Source organism: Anomaloglossus baeobatrachus, chromosome 2, assembly GCF_048569485.1.
Source record: "Anomaloglossus baeobatrachus isolate aAnoBae1 chromosome 2, aAnoBae1.hap1, whole genome shotgun sequence".
Classification (NCBI taxonomy): domain Eukaryota; kingdom Metazoa; phylum Chordata; class Amphibia; order Anura; family Aromobatidae; genus Anomaloglossus; species Anomaloglossus baeobatrachus.
In genome coordinates, this window is record NC_134354.1 from 505,241,196 (window position 1) to 505,253,327 (window position 12,132).

The window sequence follows — 12,132 nt, forward strand, 5'->3', positions numbered from 1 at the left end:
GAACTGAAGTCCTCAGTGGTTGATACCTTTTAATGGCTAACTGAAAAGATGGTAGCAAGCTTTCAAGACTACTCAGGTCTCTTCAAAAGAGAGAAGACACCTGAGTAGTCTCGAAAGCTTGCTATTATTACCATCTTTTCAGTTAGCCATTAAAAGGTATCAACCACTTCAGTTCTTGTAAACAATTTTACATACACTATCTATGCATATGCATGTTTTTCTCACTATCTGGTATGAAATCAGAATAAACCTTTCCTGTTTTAGGTCAATTAAGATTACTAAAATTATTTATATTTGGAAAATGCCAGCATAATGAGAGAGAATGTTTTAAGGCATTTTTATTATTTTCTGCAAAGACAAAGGTTTACATACACTAAAGGGTGCTTTACATGCTGCGACATCGCTTACGACATATCGTCGGGGTCACGTCGTTAGTGACGCACATCCAGCGCCGTTAGCAACATCGCAGCGTGTGACACCAATGAGCGACGATCAACGAGCGCAAAAACGTGAAAAATCGTTGCTCGTTGACACATCGTTCATTTCCTTAATATCGTTGCTGCTGCAGGTATGATGTTGTTCGTCGTTCCTGCGGCACCACACATCGCTGCGTGTGACACCGCAGGAACGACGAACATCTCCTTACCTGCGTCCACCAGCAATGAGGAAGGAAGGAGGTGGGCGGCATGTTCCGGCCGCTCAACTCCGCCCCTCCTCTGCTATTGGATGGCTGCCGGGTGACGTCGCTGTGACGCATGTGCATATGAACTTAAAAACAAAAGCAAAAGACCCTGTGAAGGTGCTGGCAGAAGCTGGTAAGATTATGTCATTATCCACAGTGAAATGAGTACCGCATCAACATGAGCTGAAAGGCCACCCTGCTAAGAAAAAGCCATTACTCCAAAAGAAAAGAAACATAAAAAAGCCAGATTAATGTTTGCAAATGCACACAGGAACAGAGATCTTAATGTCTGGAGACATGTCCTGTGGTCTGATGAAACTAAAATTGAACTGTTTGGCCATAATGACCATTGTTACATTTAGAAGAAAAAGGGAAAAACTTTGAAGCCTTAGAACATCATCCCAACTGGGAAACATGAAGGTGAGAGCATAATGGTGTGGGTTATTTTGCTGCAGGAGGGACTAGTGCACTTCACAAAATAGATGGCATCATGAGAAAAGAAGATTATATGGCAATACTGAAACATCTCAAGACATTAGACATTAGCCAGGAGTTTAAAGCTTGGGCGGAAATGGGTCTTCCAAATGGACAACGACCCGACACATACTGCCAAACTGGTAACAAAGTGGCTTAATGATAACAAAGTCAATGTTTTGGAGTGGCCACCACAAAGCCCTGATCTCAATCCTATTGAAAATGTATGGGCAAAGCTGAAAAGGCAGGTGTAAGCAAGGTGACCTACACACATGGCTCAGTTACACAAGTTCTGTTAGAAGGAATGGGTCAAAATTCCTACCAACTAATATGAGAAGCTTGTGGAAGGATATCCAAAACATTTGACCCAAGTCATACAGTTTAAGGGCAATGGTAAGAAATACTAATAAAATGTATGTAAACTTTTGACTTTGCGGAAAGTAATAAAAATGCTTTAAAACATTCTAAGTGTCTTCGTTCTCCATCTGAAGCTAGTGTGGATGATGTGTTCTACGTCATACACACAAACCGGCAGTGTGGTCCTGCACAGGCGCACATTGATCTGCCCTGCTCAAGGTTGATCAAGTGCTCCTGCGCAGGACCTCAATGTCGGTTTGTGTGTATGACATAGAACGCGTCATCCACACTAGCTTCAGACGGAGGACAAAGATGGCTGAAAGAGGAGGCGCGAGACCAGGAGAATGGAGACGCCCATCCGACCAGTCTGCTCCGCACCGACCGTTAGGTGAGTATTATGAACATCCGGTGACAGGTTCCCTTTAATTAAGAAATCTATAAAACAATGTAATGAATAAATGGGTGAAAGCAATGAAGCTATGTTGCAGGTTGTGTCAGACCATAGTGATAGCAGTCTATAAATGAATGTATTTATGCATTTCACACCATTGTTGTTAAATGATACATTCTCAGAAATAACTCACTACAATAACTAAATGGATGTCATGTTGCTTTATTCCTATAAATTATTATTATTAATAAAAACAACCTTTAAAAGACTCCATGTTGACTTCTAATTAAGCAGAACTTCAAGCCTGTAACACTTTACCTCATTGACTTGTTGGGTGCAAAAATGATGTTGAAAATTAATGTGACAATCCCAGATGGTGTATCACGTTCCTTTCTCACTAGTTCAATTCCCACAGATGGTTCCAGCTGGAATTTTAATTCTTCAGATTCATACCTAATTTCATATAAAAATTCTTCTGTGGTAGTGAAACCTAATGTTATAAAAATATTTGAATAGTTTTGAATAGCACAAACAGAGGTGACTTAAAAAGACTTTATTTTAATTGTCCTTTACATTTCACTACTGCAAATATTTGCTTCAGTATGAATACACTTTTAAATGGAATCTGTTAGCAAGCAGGTTTTTGCTATGTTATCTGAAGTGAAGACACCATGCTGTGGAAGTTAAAACACAGATTTCAGTGATGTCTCTCTTACCAAGGTCCATACTATTGTTTACCTGTTATTTTTGTTTTACCTACAGGAGATTATCTAGGTCAAATAGATGTCAGCTAGTCCAGCACACCCCCTGTTGTGATTAGCAGTTCACTGTCTATAGACTTTGCACATAGAGAGCCTGGTGTGGGCCAGCGCAGCTTTCCTAGCTGTGCTGCTCTATTAAATCTAAAAACTCTGATTGTGTCATAACCGCCACACCCAGGGTCTCTTTGCTTACCTTAGGCTGCTGAGATTCCCTTTAACCCCTTCATGACCCATGACGGCTCTATCCATCATGAATCGTGTGAGGTTAATCCACGCCCCCTGCCGTGGGCAGGTCGCGGCGATCCGCGCACCTATCAGCTGTTTTTAACAGCTGACATGTGCGCCTGCAAGTTACAAGTAGAATCACTTCCACCTGCAACTTTTAACCCCATACATCTCGCTGCCAAAGTCTGGCAGCGAGATGTATATGCGCACGGCCATTACTTTCACTTACCGCCGCCCCCACCGGAAGTCTCGTGCCTGATCACATGACTTTCGGTGGTTGCCATGGTAGCACAGGTTCATGTGATGACGCCTGTAGGTAACATGAGTCACTTTCAGTTTCACTCGGCCCAGAGCCGAGTGAAGCAGAAAGTGAACATATCTGCTGTTTACAGCTGTGTAGCTGTGATCAGCAGATAGGGCAGAGTGATTGGATTGTTGATCCATATAGCCCCCTAGAGGGACTAGTAAATAAAAAAAAAAGTAAAAAAAATATTGAAAATTAAAGGGTTAAAAAAATAAAAAATATACACACATTTGGTATCGCCGCGTTCAGAAATGCCCGATCTATCAAAATGTAAAATCAATTAATCTGATCAGTAAATGGCATAGCGGCAAAAAAATTACAAACGTCAAAATTACGTTTTACGCAAGTTTTACGCAAAATGCAATAACAGGCGATTAAAACGTAGCATCTGCGCAAAAATGGTACGGTTAAAAACGTCAGCTTAAGATGCAAAAAATAAGCCATCACTGAGCCATAAATCCCAAAAAATGAGAACGCTACGGGTTTCGGAAAATGGCGCAAAATGTACGCCACTTTTATTGGACAAACTTGTGTTTTTTTTTAACCCCTTACATACAAGTAAACCTATACATGTTTGGTGTCTACAAACTCGCACTGACCTCAGTCATTAGAGCAACACATCAGTTTTACCATATAGTGAACATGGTGAAAAAAATATCCCAAAAACTGTTATGCTATCACACTTTTTTGCAGTTTTTCCACACTTGGAATTTTTTTGCTTTTTTTCCAGTACACTATATGGTAAAACCTATGGTTAAATTTAAAAGTACAACTTGTCCCGCAAAAAACAAGCCCTTATATGGCAAGATTGACGGAAAAATAAAAAAGTTATGGCTCTCGGAAGAAGTGGAGCAAAAAAAACCCGGAAAAACGGAAAGCGGCCGGGGGCTGAAGGGGTTAATAGATCCCAACTGTATGAGTATAGTGAAAGATTTCTCGACTGTACAAGATACACATGTTAAATATCAATTATTTTATTGACATATTGTTAACCCCTTGCCAATTTTTGTTTGCATTGTAGGCTCCCTGTGTTCCAAGAGACATACCTTTTTTTTTTATAGTTTTCTCAAACTAAAGCGGGCTTTACACGCTACGACATCGCTAATGCGGAGTCGTTGGGGTCACGGAATTCGTGACGCACATCCGGCCGCATTAGCGATGCCGTTGCGTGTGACATCGATTAGCGATTTTGCATCGTTGCAAAACAGTGAAAAATCGCTAATCGGCGACACGGGGGTCCATTCCCAATTATCGTTACTTCAGCAGTAACGAGGTTGTTCCTCGTTCCTGCGGCATCACACATCGCTGCGTGTGACGCCGCAGGAGCGAGGAACGTCTCCCTACCTGCCTCCCGGCCGCTATGCGGAAGGAAGGAGGTGGGCGGGATGTTACGTCCCGCTCATCTCCGCCCCTCCGCTGCGATTGGGCGGCGGTTCAGTGACGTCGCTGTGACGCCGCACGGACCGCCCCCTTAGAAAGGAGGCGGTTCGCCGGTCACAGCGACGTCGCCGGACAGGTAAGTATGTGTGACGGCTCTGGGCGATGTTGTGCGGCACGGGCAGCGATATGCCCGTGTCGCGCAACAGATGGGGGCGGGTACGCACACTAGCGATATCGGGACCGATATCGCAGTGTGTAAAGTAGCCTTAAGTTTTTAATGTTTACAACAGTAGTTGAGTTCATGTATTCATTAATTGCAGTGTACTATCCTATTGTGTATTTATATGTATTATTATTATTATTGTTATTACGCATTTGTGCACCAGTACATTACTTTAAGAGTTAAAGTGTACGAGCGTTATATTTTTTTGTAGCATACATTGAAGTGTTTCTGCAACCTAATATACACATCCTTCCCAGACAATGTTTTATTTGGGAGCTATTCCTGGTTTTCTTCCACTTCTTCATTCAGATGAGACTTAGTTTAGAACATAGAGAGGTAGGACATTAAGGATAGGGACCACCCATATTTAAGTACACCTTGAAATCATTGGATGGGTTTGGCGTTCTTTAATAAAAAACAAACATTAACTAAGTACTGCATATTTTCACCATTTAAAGGAATCTTGGGGTTCATGTAATCACTTATCGTGTTATGCTGACGCATCACTTATATACACTATATGTTTGTATAATGGAAGTAGCAGATTAGTGCATCAATTTAGTACTAAAGGTGTGTGGGCCTTACATCTTTATATATTTAACTATTTTTTTGCACATTTATGCTAAACGTGTGCTGCATATGATGTTCATGAACCCATAGAATTGTATTAGTAATTTTGATCCATTACTCCAATCACCTAGGGATTTGACTCCATGGTTTGCAAATAAAACCCCAAAACATTGACATGTGAATAGCTCCATAGACATTAATGGGTAGGTTCTACCCATGAAATTCACAGAAAGATATATGTATGTGATCCATAGACGTCTAAGCAAGGTCTAAAGGGTGCTTTACATGCTGCGACATCGCTAGCGATTGCTAGCGATGTCGAGCGCGATAGCACCTGCCATTGTCGTTCGTGCGACATTTGGTGCTCGCTGCCGTAGCGAACATTATCGCTATGGCAGCGTCATAAGCACATACTTTGTCACAGACGTCGCTGTGACCGCCGAACAATCCCTCCCTCAAGGAGGAGGTGCGTTCGGCGTCATAGCGTTACTAAGCGGCCGGCCAATAGAAGCGGAGGGGCGGAGATGAGCGGGACGTAACATCCCACCCACCTCCTTCCTTCCTCATTGCCGGTGGACGCAGGTAAGGAGATATTCACCGTTCCTGCGGTGATGTGTGGTGCCGCAGGAATGACGAACAACATCGTACCTGTGGCAGCAACGATATTAAGGAAAGGAGCGATGTGTCAACGTTCACCGTTTTTGAACGAATTTTCGCTCCTTGGTGTCACACGCTGCGATGTCGCTACCGGCACCGGATGTGCGTCACTAACAACGTGACCCCGACGATATATCGGTAGCGATGTCGCAGCGTCCAAAGCACCCTTTAGTCACATTGAGAGAACTTTAGCAAGTACATTACTTTAGAAACATCATGCAGTAGTTATACCGGTTGCAGAATTATTGTGATCTAGGTGTCATATATTAAATTATTATATTGAATCTAGATGTTGCCATTTTCAGGATAATCACAACAACAGCTAAAACCTTATACAGAACTCACCTATAAAAACAGTATTTAAGTATTTTCATTACATGTTTTGTAGTATTTTACATAACTATGTATAGAATAATAAATTATTTATTGTGCTTTTCTCATGTCATATCAATACATTTACATGCACATCAGTATGAAAGCAGTCTTGTGTAGAAATCAGATACTATAAGTCAGTGCAGGAAGCCATTTAGTAGGATAATCGTGGATAATATGGGATATATTAATGGTTATATCACATTTTCTGCTTCTTTTTTTAGATGCTGCTTATCACATTATTTTCTTGTATTTTTAAATTGTTTTTGGAGCATTCACATGGTAGCTACTGTATATTCATAAAGTACATTTTCTTTAATATATCAGTTATAAAGAAACAAAAATAAGCTCAAAGTTTAATATGAGAAAGTACAGACTGTTCATAGCTTTATGACAGAAATGAAACACGGAATTAAAAAAGTACACTTCTCTTTGTTCTAAGCGTTCCCTAAGGCGAGTTTATAATGATATTTCTTGCAATAATGTTTCCTAATTTCAAATCTTTTCTACAGGATATTTTGTTTCCACTTGGAAAAAAAATTAACATAAAAAAACCCATCAAAATAAAATGTAAAAAATATATTTAAAAATAACATCTTAATTTGTAAAATAAATTGATTCAAAATGTATCATAATTAGTTTTCACTTCCTTTGAAAATAAATATTGTAATATATTATTCTGTACTTTGTATTAATTATCTGACAGAGCACCTACAGTCTACTAATTGGGATTAAAGGATGTAAAGGTCTGCCCTCTCTTCTCTGTCCAGGACAGCAAATGGGTAATTAATAGCACAGTTATTCTTTATTTTCTTATATTATTTTATACATAGATAGCTATCTATATACAATCTATACAATACAAATCTATACATTTTTCCACCTTTAATCTCACTCATAATCTATACAAACCAATTGAGAAATATTACATTAAAAAACAATACCAAGAAAAATAGTTTTAAAAATGTTCCACCCTTAATCTGTACAAATCTATTGAGAAACAAACTGAAATTATTTTGAAAGGGAAAAATAACTCAATTATAATAATGTGGTTACAGAAGTATAAGAATATTTGTGCGTTTTGCTGCCAAGAGGCATACAACAATATTAAAGGAGCAAGTACTAGTTGTATATTGCATGTCAAAACAACCTCCGGTATTATTCATTTGTCTGGTTTGTGACAAAACAGAAGCATTCTCTTACAAAACAAAACATATAACACAGGTATGTTTTTCCAAAACCTACATTAAGTCTGCCAAAAGGATGTGGGAAAATGTGTTATGATCTGATGAGATCATGGCTGAACGTTTTGGCCATAATTTCAAAAGGTATGCTTGGTAGAGATGAGCAAACCCGAGGTTTGGTTTTTAAACTGAACAACAACATAAAAAAACAGAGTTTGGGTTTGAAGTTTGTTTGCTTTATGTGCAAACACCACTAGCGCAAGCATCGCTATGCTTAGGTACGCTTGGTTCTCAGCCCAGTGTGAGTCTCTTGCAGTGTTTGAACAGTGCACACTGGGGGTAACAACTGCATGATCCCATGTAGTGTGCAACAAAAAAAAATTTGCTCATCTCTAATGTTCAGCATTAAGCAAACACTGTGCATCACCAAAAGAACATTATACCCACAATGAAGCATGGTGGAGACAGCATTATGCTTTTAGGCTGGTTTTCGGCAGCTGACATGGGGCCATAGGGCAAGATTGAGGGAATTTCAAATGGTTCCAAATATCAGTCAACGTTGCAAAAAACTTTGCAAGGCATCTGCTAAAAGTTGAAGATGAAAAGGAATTTAATCTTTCAGCACAACAATGACCCTAAGTATACATACAAATCAGCAATAAAAAGGCTTCGCCAGAAGAAGCTCGCAGTTTTGGACTGGCCCAGAAAGAGTCCACCTATGTATCCAATTAAAAATATCTGAGTTGACTTGAAGCGGGCTTTACACAGATGCCCTCGTAATCTGACAGACGAAAGAGTGAGAAAAGATTGCCTATTCTGGATGTGCCTCTTTTGAATCACATGGCCACAATTTAGACTTCCAAGCTGAGATGCTGTCTTTTTTTGTGGAGCAGAAAATGCTTTCTGAATGCAAGTTTATGAAACTCACATTAAATCTCTTCTAGATTTAAAAGGGCACTGGTCAGCAAGTTTTTGCTATGTAACGTGAGGACAGCATGAGGGCTAAGACACTGATTTCAGAGAGGTGTCACTTAAAGGGCTGTGTGCTGTTGTTTCTATACAATCATTTATCAGCAGGATATTAACATTGCCGGGAATAGGTCTCCCAAGCCTGGTAGACCAACTATGCCCCCAGCAGTGATTAGCAGATTACTGTCACTATACAATGTACAGTGTGTCCACCCATATCCTGCCACCGCCATTAACTTGAGAAGGGCGGCAGCTATAGGCATAGAAGAGGTGTCTAGGTATAGTAAAGTAGCCATGCGCTACGCAATGAAACCATCTATAGCACCACCTGGTGGAAAATAACCGAGTTAGCATTTTTATCTTGAAAACGGAATGAGATAGAGAAAAAAGTCAATTACAAAGTTGTAGGGCATCATCACTTCAATATGAATCGACACCTTGCATACAGAAATGCTGTGATTAGAATGTGTAAAACTCACAAGGCTGCGGATGTGAAGCGATACCTCATGGAGACCTTCCTACAAGTCATTGGGTATGGTGGCTGGGTGGAGTGGCCTCCACACTCACTTGACCTGATCCCATTGGACTTCTTTCTGTGAGGTCACATCAAACAGAAGGTGTATGCGACCCCTCCACCAACATTGCAAGACCTACAACAATGTATCACAGATGCTTGTGCAAACGTGTCACCTACTATATTGCACAGCGTGCAGCAAGATAGAGTATGCTGTCCAGAGTCCAGATGTGCATTGCAGCTGTCGGTGGCCACTTTGAGCATCAAAGTTGAATGAGTGCCATATGCGTGACCAGCATTCAATGTTTTGGGGGGGGGGGGTCATGGGTTTCATATCATAGCATTTATGTATGTAAGGTGTCGATTCGTATTCAATTGACGATGCCCTACAACTTTTTAATTCACTTCTTTCTCTATCTCGCTTTGTTTTTGAGATAAAAATGCTAACTCCGTTGTTTTCCACCAGGTGGCGCTATAGGTGGTTTCATTGCGTAGTGCATGGATACTTTACTATACCTAGACACCACTTCCATTCCTATAGCTGCCGCCATTCTCAAGTTAATGGCGGTGGACAGGATATGGGTGGACACACTGTATACAGAATTCTGCAGTTTGGGCAGGGGTAGTTTTTCTGAGCTCTGCTACATGCTACATCTAACAATACCCTTTGAAATGTGTCCTGCACACTGCCATAGATGGCCTTGACATAATACTAACCCAGGAGACCAAATTATATGGTCTAATTTGTGGTTCATTGACAATTCCTTGGATAATTGATCTCCTTGATTGATATTTAAAGGGGATATTTATGTTTTCTTTATGATTCTCATGAAACTGGTACATATGTTCTACTGTCTTTAGTTGTAGCATGGCACGTTTTTTATCTGACCCAATCAATACGGACTCGGGGTTAGAGGATGCCAATCAAGTCTTTTCAATAGTGATCCACTTAGAGGAGTAACAAATACATTCTCTGTCAAAACACTCATTAAAGATTTATACACCTGCTATAAGGAAAATAGAAAATCATATTGAAAAATAAAAGCTTTGGAAAATCACGTAACAATTTAGATTGTCCCCAAGGGTCTCCCCATTAAGATACATCCTTATGCTAGAACTACAAATCCACAGTTACTTTCAGCTTGCCTGAAGGAATCAACTAAAGAATCGATCAGATTTATGAATATTCTCTAGGAGGAAAAGAAAATGTTTTTTTTTTCACAATATTACTAATAGAGATGAGCGAACCGGTCCCGGTTCGGCTCGAGGCCGGTTCGCCGAACGGAGGTCCCGTTCGAGTTCGGCTCGTCGAACGTTCGACGAACCGAACTCGAACTGCATAGGAAACAATGGCAGGCAATCACAAAAACAGAAAAACACCTAGAAAACACCCTCAAAGGTGTCCAAAAGGTGACAAACAACTCACAACACATGGGAAAGTGACAAGGACATATATACTGATGCGAAAACAAAACAGCTGGACAAGGAAAAAGAGGAGGACACACAGATATATGAGTATATGCAAGGAAACATCGATTCCATTATTGTGCAACTTGAGCCCTGCTCATTTTAGGCTTCCAATCTGGATAAATTGCCTGAGCTCGACACGTACGCCTTGGGGATCTTGTCGTGTCCTGCAGCCAGCGTTCTCTCGGAACCTGTCTTCAGTGCTGCTGGGGGTCTGCTGGCAGATAAGCACACGTGTCTGTCCACTGACAATGTGGACATGGCTCTCAGAGGACTTTTCTTCCCCTGGGTCAGCCAGGGGACGGGAAAGGCACGCGTATTTTTGAGAGTGCTTCATGCAAAGCATCTTTTTCTTTTTCAAAAGGGGGGTCAACCGATGCCAGTCAAGTGGGGTGTGTGTGGCCCAATTAGTGGCAACGAGGGAGACTGTGGTTGGAGTCCCCTCGCTGTGTTTATAAAAGAACCAAGATGAACAAGTCATGGCTCTCAGAGGACTTTTCTTCCCCTGGGTAAGCCAGGGGACGGGAAAGGCACACGTATTTTTGAGAGTGCTTCATGCAAAGCATCTTTTTCTTTTTCAAAAGGGGGGGTCAACCGATGCCAGTCAAGTGGGGTGTGTGTGGCCCAATTAGTGGCAACCAGGGAGACTGTGGTTGGAGTCCCCTCGCTGTGTTTATAAAAGAACCAAGATGAACAAGTCATGGCTCTCAGAGGACTTTTCTTCCCCTGGGTCAGCCAGGGGACGGGAAAGGCACGCGTATTTTTGAGAGTGCTTCATGCAAAGCATCTTTTTCTTTTTCAAAAGGGGGGTCAACCGATGACAGTCAAGTGGGGTGTGTGTGGCCCAATTAGTGGCAACCAGGGAGACTGTGATTGGAGTCCCCTCGCTGTGTTTATAAAAGAACCAAGATGAACAAGTCATGGCTCTCAGAGGACTTTTCTTCCCCTGGGTCAGCCAGGGGACGGGAAAGGCACGCGTATTTTTGAGAGTGCTTCATGCAAAGCATCTTTTTCTTTTTCAAAAGGGGGGTCAACCGATGCCAGTCAAGTGGGGTGTGTGTGGCCCAATTAGTGGCAACGAGGGAGACTGTGGTTGGAGTCCCCTCGCTGTGTTTATAAAAGAACCAAGATGAACAAGTCATGGCTCTCAGAGGACTTTTCTTCCCCTGGGTCAGCCAGGGGACGGGAAAGGCACGCGTATTTTTGAGAGTGCTTCATGCAAAGCATCTTTTTCTTTTTCAAAAGGGGGGTCAACCGATGCCAGTCAAGTGGGGTGTGTGTGGCCCAATTAGTGGCAACGAGGGAGACTGTGGTTGGAGTCCCCTCGCTGTGTTTATAAAAGAACCAAGATGAACAAGTCATGGCTCTCAGAGGACTTTTCTTCCCCTGGGTCAGCCAGGGGACGGGAAAGGCACGCGTATTTTTGAGAGTGCTTCATGCAAAGCATCTTTTTCTTTTTCAAAAGGGGGGTCAACCGATGCCAGTCAAGTGGGGTGTGTGTGGCCCAATTAGTGGCAACGAGGGAGACTGTGGTTGGAGTCCCCTCGCTGTGTTTATAAAAGAACCAAGATGAACAAGTCATGGCTCTCAGAGGACTTTTCT

The 12,132-nt window shown here is 41.6% G+C and overlaps 1 protein-coding gene across 1 annotated transcript in view; it reads right to left on the reverse strand.

The window, feature by feature from the left end:
* Window positions 1–12,132, reverse strand: part of CFAP47 (cilia and flagella associated protein 47) — a 1,094,449-nt gene that overhangs the window by 44,730 nt on the left and 1,037,587 nt on the right. Inside the window, 1 exon segment of the mRNA XM_075333814.1 lies at window positions 2,223–2,394. Within this exon segment, the coding sequence (XP_075189929.1) occupies window positions 2,223–2,394 (172 nt within the window).